This window comes from Helianthus annuus, chromosome 7, assembly GCF_002127325.2.
Source record: "Helianthus annuus cultivar XRQ/B chromosome 7, HanXRQr2.0-SUNRISE, whole genome shotgun sequence".
Taxonomy (NCBI): Eukaryota; Viridiplantae; Streptophyta; class Magnoliopsida; order Asterales; family Asteraceae; genus Helianthus; species Helianthus annuus.
Genome location: NC_035439.2, coordinates 147,313,063 through 147,333,360, shown reverse-complemented (window position 1 = coordinate 147,333,360; position 20,298 = coordinate 147,313,063). Strand labels below are relative to the sequence as shown.

Genomic DNA, 20,298 nt, shown 5'->3' with positions numbered 1-20,298 from the left:
TGTATTTGACATGATTTATGAGTCAAAGTGCGATGCAAAAAAAAAAAAATAATAATAATAAAAAATAAACTTCAGAAGAAGCTTTAGTTCGTCCTCGAGGACAACGTCTTGCATATGTTAAACAAGAAGTTTGACCTCTAGTTATCTAATATTGTTTTAATAATAATGTAAATGAATATGATCAAGTTTTTTTTTTTTTTTGTTTTTCTTATATTTGATAAGTATTTTTAATTTTGAAGACGTTAACGTCTAACTATTATTCCTTATTCGTTATGCATTATGCATCTGTTAATATATATGTGCAGTTGAATTTTAAAAAATTAAATTTTCTGAACCCGTGAGTATTCACAGGTGATAACCTAGTTACAACTTATAAAGAATATTAGAAACTCTAGAAACCTAAGTTAGGCCCGTAGACTCACACTAATAAACTCTACTAATAATATAGTGCGATAGATTCGGATGTCAGTTTGCATGGGTAAGGGGCGTCATCATGTCACGTGTGTCCTTAAGGGTACCACTTGACAACCGTTATGCCACCACAAGTGCTAAACCCTCTGGCGTAACACACAATGGTACAAAAACCTGAATAGGCTCATGATAGAATCTTACACCTCTTATTGATTCAAGTTATCTGACATCACTTATTAGTTAACATAGTTCTTAGTTAGCCCACGTTTGTTTTTCAACTGAGCCCAAGTACATTTAACTTGAAGCCCACCTCATTTCCACCCAAAACCAATGAATTGGTCCATCTATTTTTACTAGTTATACACAGATAAATAATGCATTGGGTTAGAGGTGCACAAACCGGGTATTTTTAATAACCGGTTCTAGTTATGGAACTGGTTTCGGTTTCTCATTTTAAGGGTTGGAACCAGTTACTACCATAACCGGTTCGTCGATTTAATTAATAGAAAACGAGTAAACATTTTTAAGATGAGTAACAAATTTGTTATCATCATCTTGAATTTGTCACACTCATGCGTTTCATACCATGAGTAATTAAGCTTATTAATTCTTTACAAGTCGAACCCTCGGCTCACCATCATTGTTCTAACTCTTTCCACATCTTCCACACGACTCGCTTCACCATAAATCTGCATCAAAAGCTTGAAATTATGGCTGTTATCAGGCTCCAACTCGAACAGATTCTCCGCAGCAATTTCCCCGATTTCTACATTCCCGTGAACATAACAAGCATGTAATAACGCTCCCCAAACCGTCGGACCAGCTTTGAGCTTCATTTTATCCGTGATCACTTTGTAAGCTTCGACTATCAATCCGGCTCGACCATAAAGATTCACCAGACACGCATAGTGTTCCATACTTGGATTTATTCCATATTTATCCGTCATCGTAGAAAACAATCTTTCACCCTCTTTTACCAATCTCAAATGAGCACACACCGTTAATACGGACACGAATGTAATCGCGTCGGGGGAAGTATTCGCGCTTAACATAAGCTGGAAGTACATAAGTGCATTTGGGTGTTTATTGTGTACTGATATAATGCTGTTCCAAGAAACCAAATCTCTCTCAGGCATTTGATCGAACACCTGTCTTGCTCTATCCAACCTGCCATTATTCGAGTAAACGTAAATAAGCGAATTTGCAATCGGTAAATTCCATTCGGTTCCTTTACGAATAACCCACGCGTGAATCTCCGCCACAAGTTTTTCTGGCAGCCCGGGTGTAAGAATTGTGGAAATAGAAACCGCGTCCGGCTCAAAACCGTCTAGCATCATTTGTCGAAAAGTCACCAACGCGTCGAACAACATATCGTGTTTAACAAAACCAGCAAGCATTGAGTTCCATGAAACTATATCTTTTACCTCAATTTTATCAAACATTTTACGTGCCATCATAATGTCACCACACTTCGCGTACATACCAACCAACCCATTAAGCACAAACCGATCATTCGCATACCCTCGTCGAATTATCTCACGATGAACTTCCTGACCGACACGAATCAAACCCATGCCACCACACGCTTTAAGCACACGCGGAAACGTGAACCCGTCGGGCTCTACACCCTCTTCAATCATTTGGAAATACAATGCCAATGCATCATCATACAAACCCATTTCGGAATAACCGGATATAAGCGAATTCCAAACAAAAGCAGACGAGTTTCTCTCAGACATAACGTCGAACACCTGGTGTGCATCCTCCATATACCCGTTTGACGCATATAATCTAAGCAGTTTTGAAGAAACACCCGCGTTTCTACGTAAAAGTCTAGTGGGTATTACTCTATGGATTCGGATACCGAGTTCGATTGCTTGTAACCGATAACAGGTTTCGAGAAGTGAAGAGAATATACGGGGATCATCGATGTTTATGCCGTTTTTTACAGAGGTTTCGAGGTCTTGTACAAGGTTGTAAAGTGCTTCAAGTTTGGTCTGTGTTGAAGGGTTTTGGTGTGTAAGAAGTGGGGTTGGAGATGATTTGGGGAAGGAGAGTTGTGTGGTTTGAGTTTGTTGTTTTCGATTTGGTTTCTTGTTTGTGTCTTTTTTCAAACAGAAAGTGTTGATTAGTTGATAGTGCATGCTCATAGCCATTAAAGATTTGTTGTTGCAATTGATACAATACTTTCTTTTGGTTATTCTTTGTACTAATAAAACCTCCGGGCCGGTTTTTGAACCAAAATACGTGCTTAATAAGATAAAAAAAAAATTAAGAAATAAAAATAAATAATAAATTCCCTCATATACTTCGCACGTTAAAAATATTTTGTATCTTAAGATTTATTTGTACAATAACTCAACTCTAATTTTGTATTGATATTTTGATTGTTAGTTAAGGTAACAAAAACAATGTGAAATTTTCAATAAAACGATTTCAAATGTTTTGCATTTATAAATGAACTATGTTATCACCCGAGACTGCTTCCCAAGCTCGAGAAATCTTTTTGTATTCTAATTGAGTTAACTGCCATTTTCGTACCTGTGGTTTGGTCACTTTGGCCATTTCAGTCCATTTTTCAAAAATGCGTCATTTTCCTCCCCGACGTTCTGGAAAGGTGCCATTTCAGTCCAAAAATCATAACCCAGTTAAGTCGGTTTGTAAATAAGGACTGATTGTGTAAATTTGTAACATAAAGGACCATTTAAGTAAAATGTATAAATATTAGTAATATAATTATAATATATAATATATATATATATATATATATAATGTATACACAGGGACGGAACCGGAGCTCCGATGGTCACCACCGCCGCCGCCGGAACCGGAGCTCCGGTGGTCACCGCCGCCGCCGCCGGAACCACCACCTCGACATGTTTATGCGTCAACCCAACCCCGCCCATCTTTCCATTGATGTTTAACTTTACCTATTCTTCTCTACGAGCACGACACTTGAAATATCATCAGGAGCTCTTCCAGACCTTCTTAATAGATTCTTGCCAGCTTCGCTTTGTAGGGCTTCAAACCTTATTCCCCTGAAATTGAAAGCACACCATTGCATCGGAATTGCTTTATTAATTATAGTTTGCAAAACATGGTAAAATCAGAGTGAAGTATGCATATATGTATGCTTCCAGTCATAAAGCACACTAATCTATTTCAGGATCTTCACTCAAATATTCACACAATAATTTATGATGCTACCACTCTTTCTGCGAAACAGAAGTTTATCTGCAAGATCAGAGTGAAGTATGCATATATGTATGCTTCCAATACATCTATGTCGCAAAATATGTGTGAAAGTGTGAGCACATATATAGATCTAGACCCAGCAAATTAAAGAAAGAATACAATCAGAGTCCATACATTGAATTAAATAATACTCAGGAATGAACACTGCTCAAAACTCGTGTTGATCTTTTTTATAAGTTACTAAATGCTTCCATTATTGGTACCCATGATCATTTGTCCATCTCATCATAAAGGATTACCAGTGTCCAGTCATTCCAACTCAGACATAAATATTTAAGAAAAGTATAAACTAAAGAGACCATCCAATGTAGCACAAAGCAGTGAAATCAAATGAAAGTGAAGAGGAACCTTTGTCGATCATATCCATATAACCCTTCACACACACTATTTATAGGTGATTGCATCTTTTCTATTGAGCAAAAAACCCAGCATGATAATAGATATCTTTTCTATTGAGCAAAAAACCCATCACGAAAAACGGAAAACCGGCCTGCAACTCACCGGAAAAACGGATGATGACGATGATGACGTTGATGGTGGTGGTTCCGGCGGCGGTGATGAAGGTCTGATGATGATGATGAAGATCGCGATGATGATGAAGGTCGATGATGATCGATGATGATGATAACAGATGATGACGATGATGACGTTGATGGTGGTGGTTCCGGCGGCGGCGGTGGTGACCACCGGAGCTCCGGTTCCGGCGGCGGCGGTGGTGACCACCGGAGCTCCGGTTCCATCACTGTGTATACAATATATATATATATATATTATATATATTTTATAATTATATTAATATTTATACATTTTACTTAAATGGTCCTTTATGTTACAAATTTACACAATCAGTCCTTATTTACAAACCGACTTAACTGGGTAATGATTTTTGGACTGAAATGGCACCTTTCCAGAACGTCGGGGAGGAAAATGGCGCATTTTTGAAAAATGGACTGAAATGGCCAAAGTGACCAAACGACAGGGACAAAAATGGCAGTTAACTCATTCTAATTTTATGAGTAACATCATATTTAAATTAATAGAATAAGTTATCTATAAATGAATTTTAAAGTTTTGGTTTAATTAAACATGAGTTTTTAAACACGTAGCACAATATTAAAATCGTACAAATGAATTAAAAAAAACAATGTTATGCGAATATGATTTGATAAACACGATTTTATGAAATATTAAAGGTCTTGATCTATTGTAAGCAAAATCTTTCCTTGGCTCATTGACCATTTGAATTTTACCCCTTACCCCATGGAACTCTTCCAAATTTTATTAAAATATTCCAACCAACAACATTATACCTCTAACAAACAACAACTAATAAATGCAAATATGAAAATAAAAAAAAAAACAAACAAATGTAGTATATTAAAAATAGATTACAATCTATAGCGTATTATAAATAGATTATATATCTTGTAGTTTTGAAAAACCTTTTCTTCTATAGACATTTTCAATTCCCATTCAGATCCACCAATCATCTTTATAATTATTATGGAATTATTGTGTAAACCAACGAAAAATCCGATGTGTTCAGGTAGCCACTACAAAATAAGAAAAAATTGTTAGTGATATTAGAATATAAATTGTTAAAAAGTTAATAAAAACAGTAAAAAAATATTAATGCAATAGAGTCATTTACCAAAGTATCGACTATACAACTTTCAAAAACATGATACTTTAAATCACTGGGAAGCTCACTGAAGTTGTATGTGTTATAGGTATCTTCAAGATCAATGGATCTGAGGTTGATTACCTCAATAATGTTTCACACCCATCTTTATTAAAATTGTAGTTTTAAAAAGGAATAATATATTTTAATAATCCCAACTATTGCTCATTGGCCGGCAACGGTCCCAACTTTAAAACTTCTTACTCGCGGTCCCATCTTTTCACATATGGGCCTTCAATGGACCCTTACTAACAAAACCCTAACGCCGTTAGTCTCTGGTAGCCGGAAAAATGTTTTTGGTCGGAAAAAGGTTCCTAAATGTCCGATCTATGGTTACAAACAAGTTTGGGACGAAAACTTTGAATTTTCCGGCTAGAAAGTTGAGTTTTACGGCCAAAAAGAAGTTTTCTGGCGAAAAAGGAGTTTTTTCCGCGACCTTAATAATTGAGGCTTTTTACTAGAAAAGGTTTATAAAGGTGCGTAATAAGGTTACAAAGAGATTTGAGACGAAAAGGTTGAGTTTTCTGGCCAAAATGGAGTTTTCCGACCACAAACATTATATTCACAGAAAAATAAATTTTAGAAGATAAATATATATATTTTTGTCCAATATGATATTCAAATCGCTCGCAAAAAGTGATACAACGGACACACATTTTTGCCGAAGAAGAGCACCGAAAACGATATAAAAACAATTATAGATGCTGACAATATGAATCGTGTTGTATATGCGTCCATTGAAGTTGTTTTGATGAACGACAAAGATGAAAAAACTTTCACGCTAAGTTTTGGTTGTGAGGCGGACTTATATGTGTATAACAATTATAATGAAGTTATCAAAGCATGCTACTGCGTCTTGTCCATCTGAGTTAGCTCCTGCCCTCTCACCCCTAAACCTTAGTCTTAGACCGGGAGGGGGGGGGGGGGGGGGAGGGGGAGGGGAGATGTTAACGAGGGGGACGCCTCCACCATTATCGGGGCAATGGTGTGGGCCGGTTTGCGTGTCCGGTAATACACATTTTGCATCCATATAATTTAAACGATGGGGATTATGTTGAGTTCTATCCAAAGGACATATTTAGATAGAAAACTACATGTTGGATTTAAGTTCCACAGTGTTTGTGGCAGTGGTACTTCACACTTTATCGAGATCTAAGTTATGTATACATCTCTCTCTATCTGTATATATATTTTGATGTAAAATTGCATAAAACGTAATCAACCTCTTTAGAGGATATAAATGTTTGCCGGTAATTATTGGATTTATATGCCAAAGGTCATCATATACATAAAACACATACATACAACACGTGATGTTTGCATAGCTACTCCACGTAAGTCTCATTAACAATATTTTTATATATACAATTAAGAAAACGGATATTCGATTATAACCAGTGGCGGAGCTTGACCAAAAGTTTCAAGGGGGCCTAAAGTGATGGGACCCAAATTTTTTTTCCGATCGTTATGTTTTGGGTCAGGCCGGGTTGGCTATTCGATTCAAGACGGGTCAAATATTAATAGTTCCAAATAAAACAAAGTGTATATTTACCAAACTACCCATCATTTATATACAAAGTTTATAAATCTTTAGGATATACAATTTAAGAAAAATAATCGGGAGGACGATCCTATATAATTTTAAACTTTTCGAACGAAAAATTGGAACTTATACACTTCTAACTGAAACATTGGGGTGGGCGGGTGCACCCCCGGCCACCCACAATCCTTCGCCACTGATTATAACACTCTCAACTTAAAAACTGTATCACGCCACTTTCAACTTTCTAACTTATTTTCATTTGTCACTTTCAAACTAACTAAGCCTTAATTTAGTTGGCTAATGTTAGATGTTTCGTCAACAAAAAAGTCACGCCAAAGGCCACGTTAGCATAAAAAATGCCGTATCAGATGTCACATCAAATGCCATGCTAGTAAAAAATGCCACATCAAATGTCATATCAGCAAGTTCTAAGCCATTGAACAATCAACCAGTTAAAATTGTATCGTATGAATCTTAAACTGTTCGAACCGAATAACTTAAACTAACCGAACTAAATTATTTGCTTATTTGGTTTGATCAGTACAATTTATTTTTATTAAGTTCTTTATAAAACTCAACACATTTAACCCGAATAAGCTACTGCTCACTAATTATAAATTATAATTATATTATATTATAAATTATAAATCTGTTAATTCGACAACTCTGGGAACAATACATTTTGCTACGTGTCATCTAAGGATTCGCTCCTTTTTTTCCTTTCCTCCCTTATTGATTGTGTTTAAATAGGGTTTGTATCCAACTTAGAACGTGTAATAGCCTTTGGTAAAGTGGTTTGGGATATGAATGGTTCGATTCTTCATCATAATTTTTTTCCTTCTTTTAGTGCTTGACATGTGCATGCCACCATTGTTGATGCAGGTCTGAGGAAGAAGATGATAGGGGAAGGTGAGAGGTTTTGATCGATTAGGGTTATTTAAATTGTTTGAGGCTTTTTTATTTTTTTTAATATAAATTAGTTTATAATAATCTATAAAGACAATTTTGCCCTATGAGAAATGAGGAAGAAGACAAAATTTAGTAAGAAATCCTGACAAAATTAGACTTTTTTGAAATTTGAACTAAAATGACAACAAAATGCAAACCTCAGGGACCCAGATTTAAAAAAAATTGAATTTTAGACTAAAGTGACAAAAGTAAGCAAACCTCAGGGACCATTTTGGCTATTAACTCTAATTAAAATGATACCACTAATTCACTAAACCACATCATTGATCTGGATTACCAGCCAATTCAACCCCACATAACCTATAAAACTTGAAAACAACATAAAAAAGATAAATCCCCCACCCCAGCTCAGTTGGGAGTTGGGCCGGTTTGTTTCCTTGGAGACTCCGGTTCGACTTCCGGGTATAGCAAAGGTGTGGGGACCAGGCAATGATGGTAAGTGCTTGTTAGCCAATGTTGCGCAAGTTCGAGCCTGTGCCGTCCCGGTTTTAATCCGGCCGTTACTCCAGCGAGGTGTCTCGTGTTGAGGCGGTACGGTTTCCGGGCGAATGCCGTTAGCCAAGTCTGAACCATTCAGACATCTGCTCGTGAAACAAACGGTCTGAACTATTAAGTGCTGAACTAGTAAGAGGTCTGAACCATTAAGAGACTCATTAAAATCTGCTCGTGAAACAAACGGTCTGAACTATTAAGTGCTGAACTAGTAAGAGGTCTGAACCATTAAGAGACTCATTAAAAGATAAACAAACAGCCCCTTATACTCACTTACATACTTCAAAAAACAAAAGGTTGAATGCAAGAGTGGAAAAGGCTCTTAATAAATTAGCGAGGTAATGCAAAAATATTTTCTATGTCATAACCATGGTTGTAAAAGTCCCGACTAGGCTCCGAGTACTCCCCGAGTACTCGCTACAAGGTAGGTTGCCGAGGCACGAGTACTCTTCTCCCAGGCCAATTACTCCCCGAGTACTCCCGAATACTCCCGAGTACCTCCCGAGTACTCCCGAATCCGACTAGGGAGCGCCTAGCGACTTTTGCAACCATGGTCATAACTAAAAATTTAAATCCTTACGTAACAAAACTAAAAAATATAAATGGTTAGACTGATATTTTAATTTTATAAATAAACTATTTTGTAATTTTTCTGATTATATGAACAACCAAAATAAAAAAAAGTATGTGAATACACTTTATTTTCATTTCTTTTGTTTCTTTATATTATATTAGGATATCTTTAGTGATTTCTTTTGGTTCTTTTTTATGTTTTGTTTAAAAATGTAAAAACCTTGATGACAACAAATTTGTTAAATGCTCTTTTTTTAACAAACATTCATACAAGTTTTAAAATGCACTACTCAATAAACCTACATCTTACATGCTATAATACTTATTAGTTAAACTCTCGTAAAATAAAATCCTTAGAACATTTACAACGAAATGCAGAAAGCAAATACCGATATGCTTGCCAAACCAATCATATTTTAAGAATTGGCAAATCATGTTGTCGATGTCCCCAAAATGAAAGTTGCTTTCATCCTTCACATAACTGCATCTGTAATGCAGGTCTATCAAATCTTTAAGACAGTAAGATGGATAAGAAAGGCAACACGCGTGGAGAAGAGAGGAAGGTTATGGTCACGGAAGCTGGAAGGGGCCCTTCTTATTTTTTCACAAGTCATATTCTCCGGCTCCTCTCTTTTTTCAGAAAAAACAAACCAAAAAGCTACATAATAATACTACATAATAAAAGGAGACCCAGGGAAACCTGGGTTGGATTCTTGAGTCAAACGGGTTTTACCGGTAATTTCACCGTCGTGCCTACGGGCGGGTGGGTTACCGGGTTTTCCCCAAAATTGGTAGTGGACTCGGGTTACTCTCGGAGTACCCCGTTTGTCCAGTGGGTGCCCCGAGAGTGCTCGGAATTGAGTTTGTTGGCCGTTCAAAAAAAAAAAAAAATACTATATCAATTCACCACCCTTTAAATAAGTATATTTTTGCCATTTATATAAAGATTAAACCTGCCTCAGTGGTGAAACCTTACTATTCTTCAGAACATACTCAGGTTCGAATCTTTTCTCCTAAGTTTTAATTTTTCATTTCTTTTTCATCGTCAACTCAAACCCTAGATTCTCCGACGTCGTTTTCCCCGCAGATCTATCTCCGGCGAGTATCTCTCCGACGATATCCGCTCCGATCTCCACTAACTACCGGAGATGGATACAGATCCACCTGCACCGACACCTTCATCTCGCAAAAATATCTCAAAATCATCCAAAAAGGTCTCACCACCACTTCTAATCTCTAATATTCTCATATCATTCAGTATTTTAATATCAGATCTGTATCGAAATCTATCTTATGATATTATTCAATTTTACAGCCGAAATTCACCCCCAAACCACCGGTTCAGAGAAGGCGACTTGTTTTAACTAAAAGGTATGTTTACTAGTTTTAATTTTGTAATTTGAGTGTTGAATTTGAGTGTTTGTTGTAGATAGATCTGTAATTGTGATTTTGATTTTGTGCAGTGACAGTAGTGATGATGAGTCTGAAACCGAGCAGGAATTTCTCCGCACAGTCATTGTAAATATTTCTCTCTCTTGTTTTTTTTCTTTTTTTTTTTTCTTTTTTGTGATATTTTTATAATATTCTGATAGATCTGTGGCTTGGTTGCTTAAATTTTATAAAACTTTTTTGTTGCTGTCTACAATTTTTAGATGAAAAATATCTGTGTTTCAAAACTTGTATATGTGGCTTGATTAAATTTTATTAACTGTTTTGTTTCTGAGTAGAATTTTAGATGAGGTATATATCCATGTTCCAAAACTTGTGCCTGAATACATACAGGTTTTTTTTTTTTTTTTTTTTTTTTTTTTTTTTTTTTTTGAGTTAGCTGTCATTTTCGTCCATGTGGTCTGTTCACTTTTGTCATTTCAAACCAATTTTCAAAAATGCACCAGTTTCCTCCCTGACATACTGGAAACGTCCCACTTCAGTTCAAAATTAAAACCCAGTTAAGTCAGACATAGTAAATGAAAGGTATTATTATCAGTTCATAAAATAAGGTGAAAATAAAAGATGTATGAATTAACAAATAATACCCTTCATTTAACGTTTCTGACTTAACTGAGTTTTAATTTTTGGACTGAAGTGGCACGTTTCCAAGATGTCAGGGAGGAAACTGGTGCATTTTTTAAAATTGGTCTGAAATGACAAAAGTGAACAAACCACAGGGACGAAAATGGCAGTTAACTCTTTTTTTTGTGTGTGTGTGTGTGTTTTTATAACATAATTTAGTTGGTATGTTAAGGTGCTATAAACACCAAAACTTGTGTTTGAATACATACAGTTTGTGTGTGTGTGTTTATAACATAATTTTAGTTGGTATATTCAGCTATATAATTGCTATAAACACCAAAACTTGTGTCTGAATACATACAGTTTGTGTGTGTGTGTGTGTGTTTATAACATAATATTAGTTGCTATATTAAGCTATATAATTGCTATAAACACCAAAACTTGTGTCTCAATACATACGGTTTTCTTTTTTTTTTTTTTTTTTTTTTTTGCGTGTGTGTGTGTGTTTATAACATAATTTTAGTTGGTTATTGGGCTATATAATTGCTATAAACAAGAAACAAAAATTGTTACAGAAAAGAAAATTGTGTGTACAACATTTTTTTGGACATTAAAAGTTTAAATGTAGTTAAACTTATCCTCTTGGGTCTGCATCAAGAATACTGAATGAGCTAATGAATCAACTTTAAGCTTAACTTAACACCATCGGGCTCAAGTTCGAGCCGCTCGAGTGTTTGTGTCTTTATAACCATGACCCGTTTCTGACTTTCTGGCTGCAATGACTCGGAGGTTATACTTTTGTTATTGCAGGAACGCCTCCGTTCAGGAGGGGCTAAAGTCGAAAAGAAACGTAAATATTTCAAAACCTCTTTTAGATTTCAATCATAGGTCAGTGGACAAATCATTTTTGTCTAAACTTTGTACGTTTCAACTTGCAGCTTCGGATAACGTGACGACATCACATGGAGCTGGATCATCAAAGACTGATGAACCACCGAAGAAAGAAGAGAACAGCAAAAGCAGATACAATCTGAGAGAGACTTCAGGGAAAAAGGTCACGTTTTCATCCGCAACCGCCACAAAAGCCGAAGTTACTGATCACATGTTAGTAGATGATGAATCTGGTTCCTCGACCGACTCTGAAAATGAGTATAAAGAACCATGGGTGAGACATGGCTATTTTATTTATGTATGGTATTATGTTGGATAAACGCTATTACTCATACCATATAAGAATCATTTGTACTTTTTTTTTTTGTAAATCGTAGGATCCCTATTCGAACTATCCCGTCAGTCTTCCTTTGAGACCCGTTGGCTCAGGAAATCCAGGTACATTTTGTAATGAAATAATGAATTCTCCATTTAAAACTGTTGTAAATACAATCGGTATAAAGATGGTAAAACGCACGATGATTTTGTGGTGGACACCACGATGGCGTTTTTTTTGTTTATTATTACTAGTGAGTAAAATGCCATTTTCGTCCCTCGGGTTTGGACAATTTTCCGACTTTCGTCCAAAGGTTTGTTTTTCCGCATCTGGATCCAAAAGGTATGAAATCTTTGCCATTTTCATCCGGCTCGTTTACTCCGTCCATTTTCTCTGTAAAGTCAGGGGTGTTTTCTTCTTTTTTGCTAACTTAAAGGGCAATTCGGTCTTTTTCATAGACAGAAATACCCCTGACTTAACGGAGGAAAATCGATGGAGTTAACAAGCTGGATGAAAATAGCAAGATTTCAAACCTTTTGGATCTAGATGCGAAAAAACAAACCTTTGAACGAAAGTCGCAAAACTAGCCAAACCTCAGGGACGAAAATGGCAATTTTTATTCTATTACTAACAAACAAACGACACCTTGTTTGTAAAACAAGCATACTAGACAGACTCAAAATCGTATTCCATCAAACTTGGCATTTAAATAATATTCATAATTCAAACTAAATAATTAAAGAGTAAATTACGATTTTGGTCCCTGTCGTTATATCACTTTTACCCTTTTAGCCCAAAAAAGAATTTTTTAACATCTGAGCCCCTAACGTCTTTTTTTCTAACCCTTTTGGCCCCTAACGTCTTTTTTTCTAACCCGATTGCCCCCCCCCAACATTTAATAGATGGGGTTAGTGTTAGGGGCCAAAAGGGTTAGAAAAAAAGAAGTTGGGGGCTTAGATGTTAAAAAAATTATTTTTTAGGCTAACAGGGTAAAAGTGATATAACCACAGGGGCCAAAATCGTAATTTACTCATAATTAAAAAAACTCTTTTTAGTTTATCTGCAAGGATCCGTGACCCGTATCCATCCCAATGAACCCGGTCCATCTTGATACTTAAAAACCATATGATCAACAAATTTCATTTCACCATTGTAATGTTTTCCTTGTAGAGGTTCTTAACGCAGAGGAATTTGGGAAACATGATGAATACGACGAGACTAAAATCAACTCCGCATTAGAACTTGGACTTTCGGTATGTCATCTTACTCAACAAAATAATTTTTTTTTTTTTCGGTATGTCATCTTGCTCAACAAAATAATTTTTTTTTTACTTCTTACATCCTACTAACACTTTGACTTCCTTTGATACTAGGGGCCGGATGACGGTGACAAAAAACAACTTATATTTTTCCAATTCCCCGAACATCTTCCGTTGGATCAAGTTCCGGATAGCTCAAAGGGCAAGGAGACAGCAGGAAGCTCAACAAATGCTTCTAACAAACGCGTTGGTTTGAAAGACTTGCCAAACGGGCACATAGGAAAAATGTTGGTTTATAAAAGCGGAGCAATCAAGTTGAAGCTTGGAGACATCATCTTTGATGTAAGTGTTTCATAAATTCATATCAAAACCAAACCTTGTTTATTAACTAACGAGTAAATTACAAAAATCGTCCTTTATGTATGTCACTTATTGCTAACTGTGTCATTTATCTTCAATAATTACAGAAAACATACTCGATGCTTGCAAACCCTTGTAAGTTATGTCCTTTAGCACTAACTCAATTAACTTTTTGTGGTTAAATCTGACCAAATGGACCCCACATGAGGGTATTTTGGTCGTTTTACTCTCATGTGGGGTCCATTTGGTCAGATTTAACCACAAAAATTAAGTGAGTTAGGGCTAAAGGACATAACTTGCAAGGGTCTGCAAACATCGAGTACGTTTTCTGTAATTGTTGAAGAAAAAGGACACAATTTGCAATAAGTGACATACATAAAGGACGTTTTTTGTAGTTTACTCTGAACTATAAGGTAATTTCCAAATTTTTTTATTGAGATGTATAGTTGTATCTAATTATCTATACACTTTATAGGTTTCATCCGGTACGCCTTGTGGTTCTGACCAATCTGCTGCAATGATGGATATGAAATCTAAAGACTGTTGTGTGCTCGGGAAAGTCAACAAGCGAGCCGTCGTAACCCCTGATCTGAACTCTATGTTGGAAAAAATTAACCAGCTTTAACATTAGTACAACATTGTTGTAGATTTGTAAACTGTGGGTATGTGTATATCGCGCTAACTGTTAGAATGTATGGATGCTAAGTGAATGTATGGATGTTAAGTAGTTAAGGTACCTTGACAAAATAAACACTATCAACCACCTGTGACATACTTTTTAGTTAGTTTTAATTCCAACTCCCAACTCTGAATGGTATGGATGTTAAATAGTTAACGTACGTTTCCAAAGGATATACAAAATGCAGTTAATTTCTATATATGTTGCTCTCAAAGCTTAAATTTTCATATTTCATATTTCCCTCCTTTTAGCAATATCTTTTCAAGAAATCTGAAAATAATAATCAACTCATCCTTCAACATTGTTACTCTTTTTCAATCAATAATTTATAGCTATACACTCATACCATTAATTTATAACTTATTTAGAGTAGGGTATGGATACAGTATACATTTTAAGCTCAATATCTGTACTTGAAAGCGTATCGATTTAAACCCGAAAATACCCAGATTTGGTGATACCCTATACCCAGCCTGGTTATACCCGATACCAGATAGCGGTTTTTATAATACCCGATAGAATACCTGAATTTTTATAGTATAATTTTATGTTTACTTTACAACTTTTATATTTAAATTTTTTAAAAATACATATCATAAAACAAATAATTTGTTTTACGTCTGGGGTGTTGACGGCTATCGGAAGTTGGTGCGGTTTAAATATTCAACAGGTTGTCGACGTTCGAGAGCTGCTCTATTGCTATAAAAATGCAGCAGCTGACAAAAAGTGCAGGAAGCTGATCTGCGGTCTGTTCATTGTTATGGTGTGGGCTATTTGGGGCGCTAGGAACGACAAGATATTTCGTCATAAAGAGCCGAAGGTGGTTGAAGTGGTCGCGTCCATCAAATCTCTTTCTTTTTTGTGGTTTAGAAGTAGAGCTAGGTTCAAAAACGTTCTGTGGAAGAATCGGGTCAATTCCTCTTTGGACTTTTTATAATGTCGTTGTTTGGAGGTCCTCAGTTTTGAGGATTGTCCGTTGTTGAAAGAAAGTAAATATTCAAAAAAAAAAAAAAACAAATAATTTGTACTTGAGTGAATTTATGTTATAGTTGTTTATTTTAATATCCAAAGTTAATTTTTTTAACAATTTATTTTTATTTAAAATAATTAAAAAACTTATTTTCTGAACCCGATCATACCCTATCGGGATACATAGGGTATGGTTTTTCTCCTCAGTACCCGTACCGTACCCAAACCCTACCCAGTTTCTCTTAGTACTCAGTTTTCCAATACCCAATCAAACCCAGAACCGGTTCCATACCCGAAACCAGGTATTAAAAAAACCCGATTTTTGCACCTCTAGTCCAAGCCCTATGACGAACGGGCCAACTTATCTGGGCCCAAACATTCTGGATCTGGTACCAGTACCCCCACACACTAAAACCCTAATTCCAATTTTCAGCCTAAATACGTGATTTCACCTCAACAGCTGCCTTCTTCTCCCATCTCAAATCGAGAAACACTGCGACTATGGGTACGAATCATACTCTGTATGCGTGATCTACACAATTTCAATCTCTGTGTTTCAAATTTAACGGTGGTTATTAGGTATATGAATGTTGAAATGATGTGAATGTAATGTAACAGGTGCGTATACGTATGTATCGGAGCTATGGAGGAAGAAGCAGTCGGATGTGATGAGGTTCATGCAGAGAGTCAGGTGCTGGGAGTACCGTCAGCTTCCCTCTATTGTTCGGGTCACACATCCTACCCGACCCGATAAGGCCCGTCGCATGGGTTATAAAGCCAAACAGGTGTTTTATCCGTACAATTTACTTTGTTAATAATGTTGCTTTGTAAATGTAATATTGTTGTTATGTATATTTTAATCTTGGTTTTAAATTGAGTGATACGCTCCGTTGCGTTTGGTCCAAAAATCTGATGCGCACTTTATAAAAATATGTTAAAAAATTATTGAGTTAAATGCCATTTTAGTCCTGTGGTTTGGGTATTTTGCCAGTGACTAAAGCTAAAGGTTTCATTTTTCACCTGTGGGTCCAAAAGGTTTCGCAGTTGTCCTTTTAGTCCACTTGGTTAACTTCATCCATTTTTTTTCTGTTAACGAGAAGGGCAATTCGGTCGTTTTATATGGCCGGATTGCCCTTCTAGTTAACAAAATTACAAATAAAATGACCGAATTGCCCTTATTGTTAGCAGAAAAAATGGATGAAGTTAACCCAGTGGATTAAAGTAGCAACGGTGAAACTTTTTTGGAATCACAGGTGAAAAATGAAACCTTTGGACTAAATTGGCAAAATGGCCCAAACCATAGGGACTAAAATGGCATTTAACTCAAAATTATGTATACATAAAAACTTATAAAAATATACTTAAAGTAAAACAAATGATTTAATAAGAAGATATGAGTTGTGCTTTTTGGTTCAAATCAAGCATACTAAGATATTAATTATTGAAAAAACCAAACCCAGTTCATAAAATCCGGAAAAAATTATATAAGAAACAATGCTGCGTGCAGCAGAGCGCATTATGCGAAATGCGCGCAATATTCTCGCATCACGTAAACTCAACGCATCAGCTGTGGCGATGCACTCTCATCGGCGCATCGGGCACATCACGCATCATGCATAATGCGCGTATTTTAAGACCGAGATTCTAATGAAACCATATTTTTTGAATCATATAGATATTCATAGGTGTAAGAGTGAATTTAGTAATTAGCAAGGTAATAATATTGTAGGAGGGATAATAGTTTGTGATCCCGAACTCAACGATTGAAATTATCATATGAAATGCATTTGGTAGGGTAACTTTTGTACTGTAAAGCCAGTGGCGGACCCAAGAATTATTTGTTAGGGCTGCGGATGAATGGTTCAAGCATATTTTCAGGGGGTGCGGTCGGGGGTTTTGCCTAAAAAGTACACTAATTTTTTTTTCAAGGAGTGCGCCCGCCCACCCTGGGCTTCACCTAGGTCCGCCACTGTGTAAAGCATGCTTTATTACTCTACTAGGTTATAGACCCGTGGATAACACGAGGTTGTACAATAGGGCTGACAAATCGTGTCTAGGGCTGACAAATCATGTCTTATCTGGTTTAACATATCTCTGACGACGCGCATAACATAAGTATTTTACATGAATACAACTTGTTTAACTACTTTATATCTCATGTCTATAATGTCTATAACACATTTGTATGTTTTATGTACCAAGGAGAAGAAATGATTGATCGTAGCCTCCTAATTCTATTTATTTAAAAAAAAAGTAAAAAACCAAATAGTGTACTTTTTCAGTAAACATGTTTAATCGTGTCTTATACAGATATCTATTGCCAGCCCTATTGTACAACAGAAACTGTAAAAGAACTTCATATAAGTGACGTATTTTTATTACCATATGACAATTCTCACAACTAATTTGAATTTATAAAAAAAAAACAAGCATATGTTAGTTAGTGACACACTGAAATACTTTAGTAGTTCGTGTATTACACTGGTTGTATTGTAACATGTTCTTAGATAAAGACTACTAAGTTATTGAGTATTAGGATGTTAACCCTTTTGATTGGTACAAAATTTATCAGGGCTACGTGATTTATCGTGTACGTGTGAGGCGTGGTGGAAGAAAGAGGCCCGTTCCAAAGGGTATTGTTTACGGAAAACCTACAAACCAGGGTGTGACCCAGCTCAAATTTCAACGCAGCAAGAGGTCTGTTGCAGAGGAACGAGCCGGAAGGAAGTTGGGTGGTCTTAAGGTTCTCAATTCTTACTGGCTTAACGAGGTAAGCCTTTGCTTAAACACGTTTCCATTGTTCGAACTTACATCTAGGCCTGTAAATGAACTTGACGAACATGAACAGATGCATGTTCGTGTTCGTTCATTTAAATTTTAACGGAACACGAACATGTAATCGAACACATTTTTTGTTCATGTTCGTTTAAAACCTAAATGAAACTTCACGAACGTAAATGAACAAACCAAACAAACTTAAATGAACATAATGTACCAAACAATAAACAACACAAATGAACATAATTGAACAAACATAAATGAACACAACTGAACATAATCGACTAAACATAAAAAACATTAAGTAATTTTTAGAGTTAAATGCCATTTTAGTCCCTGTGGTTTGGGCCATTTTGCCAGTTTAGTCCAAAGATTTTATTTTTCACCTGTGGGTCCAAAAAGGTTTCATCCATTTTTTCTGTTAACGAGAAGGGCAATGGGCAATTCGATCATTTAATATGTAATTTTGTTAACTAGAAGGCAATTTGGCCATATACAATGACCGAATTGCTCTTCTCGTTAACAGATAACATGGATGAATTTAACCCAGTGGACTAAAATGGCAATGGTGAAACCTTTTTGGACCCACATGCGAAAAATGAAACCTTTGGACTAAACTGGCAAAATGGTCTAAACGACAGGGACTAAAATGGCATTTAACTCTAATTTTTAATATAAATTATTGATTAGCTAAGATAAATTCCATTGAAAAACCCATTCTTATTACTAGAAAACCCAATTACCAATTAGTTATATTTATATAAGTAGTTAAAAAGTACCTTTTATGTTTAATATTTATCTAAATATGATTACTTATATATTTAAATTGAAATAAACATAAGCGAATGCACATAAATGGACGTTCATGAACATAAATGAAGGAACAAAACGTGTGTTCATGTTTGTTCGTGTAAACAAAAAAATGCGTTTGTGTTCGTTCGTTTATTAAATGAAGGAACATAAACGAACTTCTCACCGAACAAGTTGACGAAAAGTTCATGAACTATCGGTTCGTTTACATGCCTGCTTACATCCAACCAATTTATATATTTTACATGTAAAAATCTGTTGCAGGACTCTACATACAAGTACTTTGAGGTCATCTTGGTGGATCCTGCACATGCTGCAATCCGTAACGACCCACGTATCAACTGGATTTGTAACCCGGTGCACAAACACAGAGAACTTCGTGGACTAACTTCTGCTGGAAAGAAATACAGAGGTTTGCGCGGAAAGGGACACTTGAACCACAAAGCTCGCCCTTCCAGACGGGCTACATGGAAGAGGAACAACACTCTTTCCCTTCGTCGTTACCGTTGAAAATTCTATTTTTTGCAAGTGTTATATTTTGGTGGTTATCTTTTCAATCAGAATTTTACTATGTGTTTTGAGACCTGCAGATTTGTTTTTAAGAATTTAAGCAGATTTGTTATTGATATATTTTGAGATTTGTACCAAAAGTCAGAGTGGAAAATATGTATAATCTGATCATGATACAGTTAAGTAAAAGTGTTATTTACTAAGACACTAAACAAATACATTTTTAATAAGCACCTTACAAGAATCTTTAGTACTATTAAATATATCAAGTACAATAAATAAAGAGAAAGTGTACCGTTCAACTGGTCTTAACGTACGCTGCATACGCGATGGGAATTTTGCATGTTATAAACCTCAAAACTAGGGCTGTAAACGAACTGAACGAACACGAACAAGCCCTTGTTCGTTCGTTAAGGAAATAAACGTGTTCACGAACGGTTCATGAACACTTTCCGAACCAGATTTTATGTTCGTGTTCGTTCATTAAGAAAATGAGTGTGTTCACGAACGGTTCACGAATACCAATAAATTTGGCGAACACGACGAAGGCTAAAGGTGGATGACGGAGAGAGCAACACTAGAACGAAGGTCGGTTATATTCGTTGATGTGAATAATTAGAAAGAAAAGGGAACAATGCATAAACAAGGTGGAAATAGGGTTTCCTAGTTTAATTGTTAGGGTAAAAAATAAATAAAAATAAAAGAATATAAAAAGCTTAAGATAAAATATGTGAAAATACAAAAAATCTTTAGTTAAAACACCAACAAACCAACATGAATGAACATAAA

The 20,298-nt window shown here is 35.8% G+C and overlaps 3 protein-coding genes across 3 annotated transcripts; 2 read left to right on the top strand and 1 right to left on the bottom strand.

Annotated features, from left to right (window-relative positions):
• Window positions 1–910: 910 nt before the first annotated feature.
• LOC110869183 (pentatricopeptide repeat-containing protein At4g25270, chloroplastic) lies at window positions 911–2,603 on the bottom strand. The gene has a single exon (XM_022118472.2). The coding sequence runs from the start codon at window positions 2,565–2,567 to the stop codon at window positions 1,023–1,025; it is 1,545 nt and encodes a 514-aa protein (XP_021974164.1). The 5' UTR covers window positions 2,568–2,603; the 3' UTR covers window positions 911–1,022.
• Window positions 2,604–9,913: 7,310 nt separating this feature from the next.
• On the top strand, window positions 9,914–14,575 carry LOC110869182. The gene is made up of 9 exons (XM_022118469.2): window positions 9,914–10,138; window positions 10,240–10,295; window positions 10,388–10,442; window positions 11,748–11,787; window positions 11,876–12,102; window positions 12,206–12,266; window positions 13,315–13,397; window positions 13,518–13,745; window positions 14,239–14,575. Exons 1-9 carry the CDS (start codon window positions 10,073–10,075, stop codon window positions 14,386–14,388), a joined length of 966 nt encoding a protein of 321 aa, XP_021974161.1. The 5' UTR covers window positions 9,914–10,072; the 3' UTR covers window positions 14,389–14,575.
• A 1,227-nt stretch (window positions 14,576–15,802) lies between these two features.
• LOC110869181 (60S ribosomal protein L15) lies at window positions 15,803–19,649 on the top strand. Its single transcript, XM_022118468.2, has 4 exons — window positions 15,803–15,916; window positions 16,030–16,196; window positions 17,984–18,181; window positions 19,264–19,649. Exons 1-4 carry the CDS (start codon window positions 15,913–15,915, stop codon window positions 19,507–19,509), a joined length of 615 nt encoding a protein of 204 aa, XP_021974160.1. The 5' UTR covers window positions 15,803–15,912; the 3' UTR covers window positions 19,510–19,649.
• The last annotated feature ends 649 nt before the right edge of the window (window positions 19,650–20,298 follow it).

Bases quoted from the DNA above. Each gene is read 5' to 3' on its own strand.
- LOC110869183 (XM_022118472.2), bottom strand. From the start codon at position 2,567: ATGGCTATGAGCATGCACTATCAACTAATCAACACTTTCTGTTTGAAA.
- LOC110869182 (XM_022118469.2), top strand. From the start codon at position 10,073: ATGGATACAGATCCACCTGCACCGACACCTTCATCTCGCAAAAATATC. The intron at 11,788-11,875 runs GTAAATATTTCA...TTCAACTTGCAG, and splicing joins GGCTAAAGTCGAAAAGAAAC to CTTCGGATAACGTGACGACA. The intron at 13,398-13,517 runs GTATGTCATCTT...CTTTGATACTAG, and splicing joins CATTAGAACTTGGACTTTCG to GGGCCGGATGACGGTGACAA.
- LOC110869181 (XM_022118468.2), top strand. The intron at 16,197-17,983 runs GTGTTTTATCCG...AAAATTTATCAG, and splicing joins TGGGTTATAAAGCCAAACAG to GGCTACGTGATTTATCGTGT. The intron at 18,182-19,263 runs GTAAGCCTTTGC...AATCTGTTGCAG, and splicing joins ATTCTTACTGGCTTAACGAG to GACTCTACATACAAGTACTT.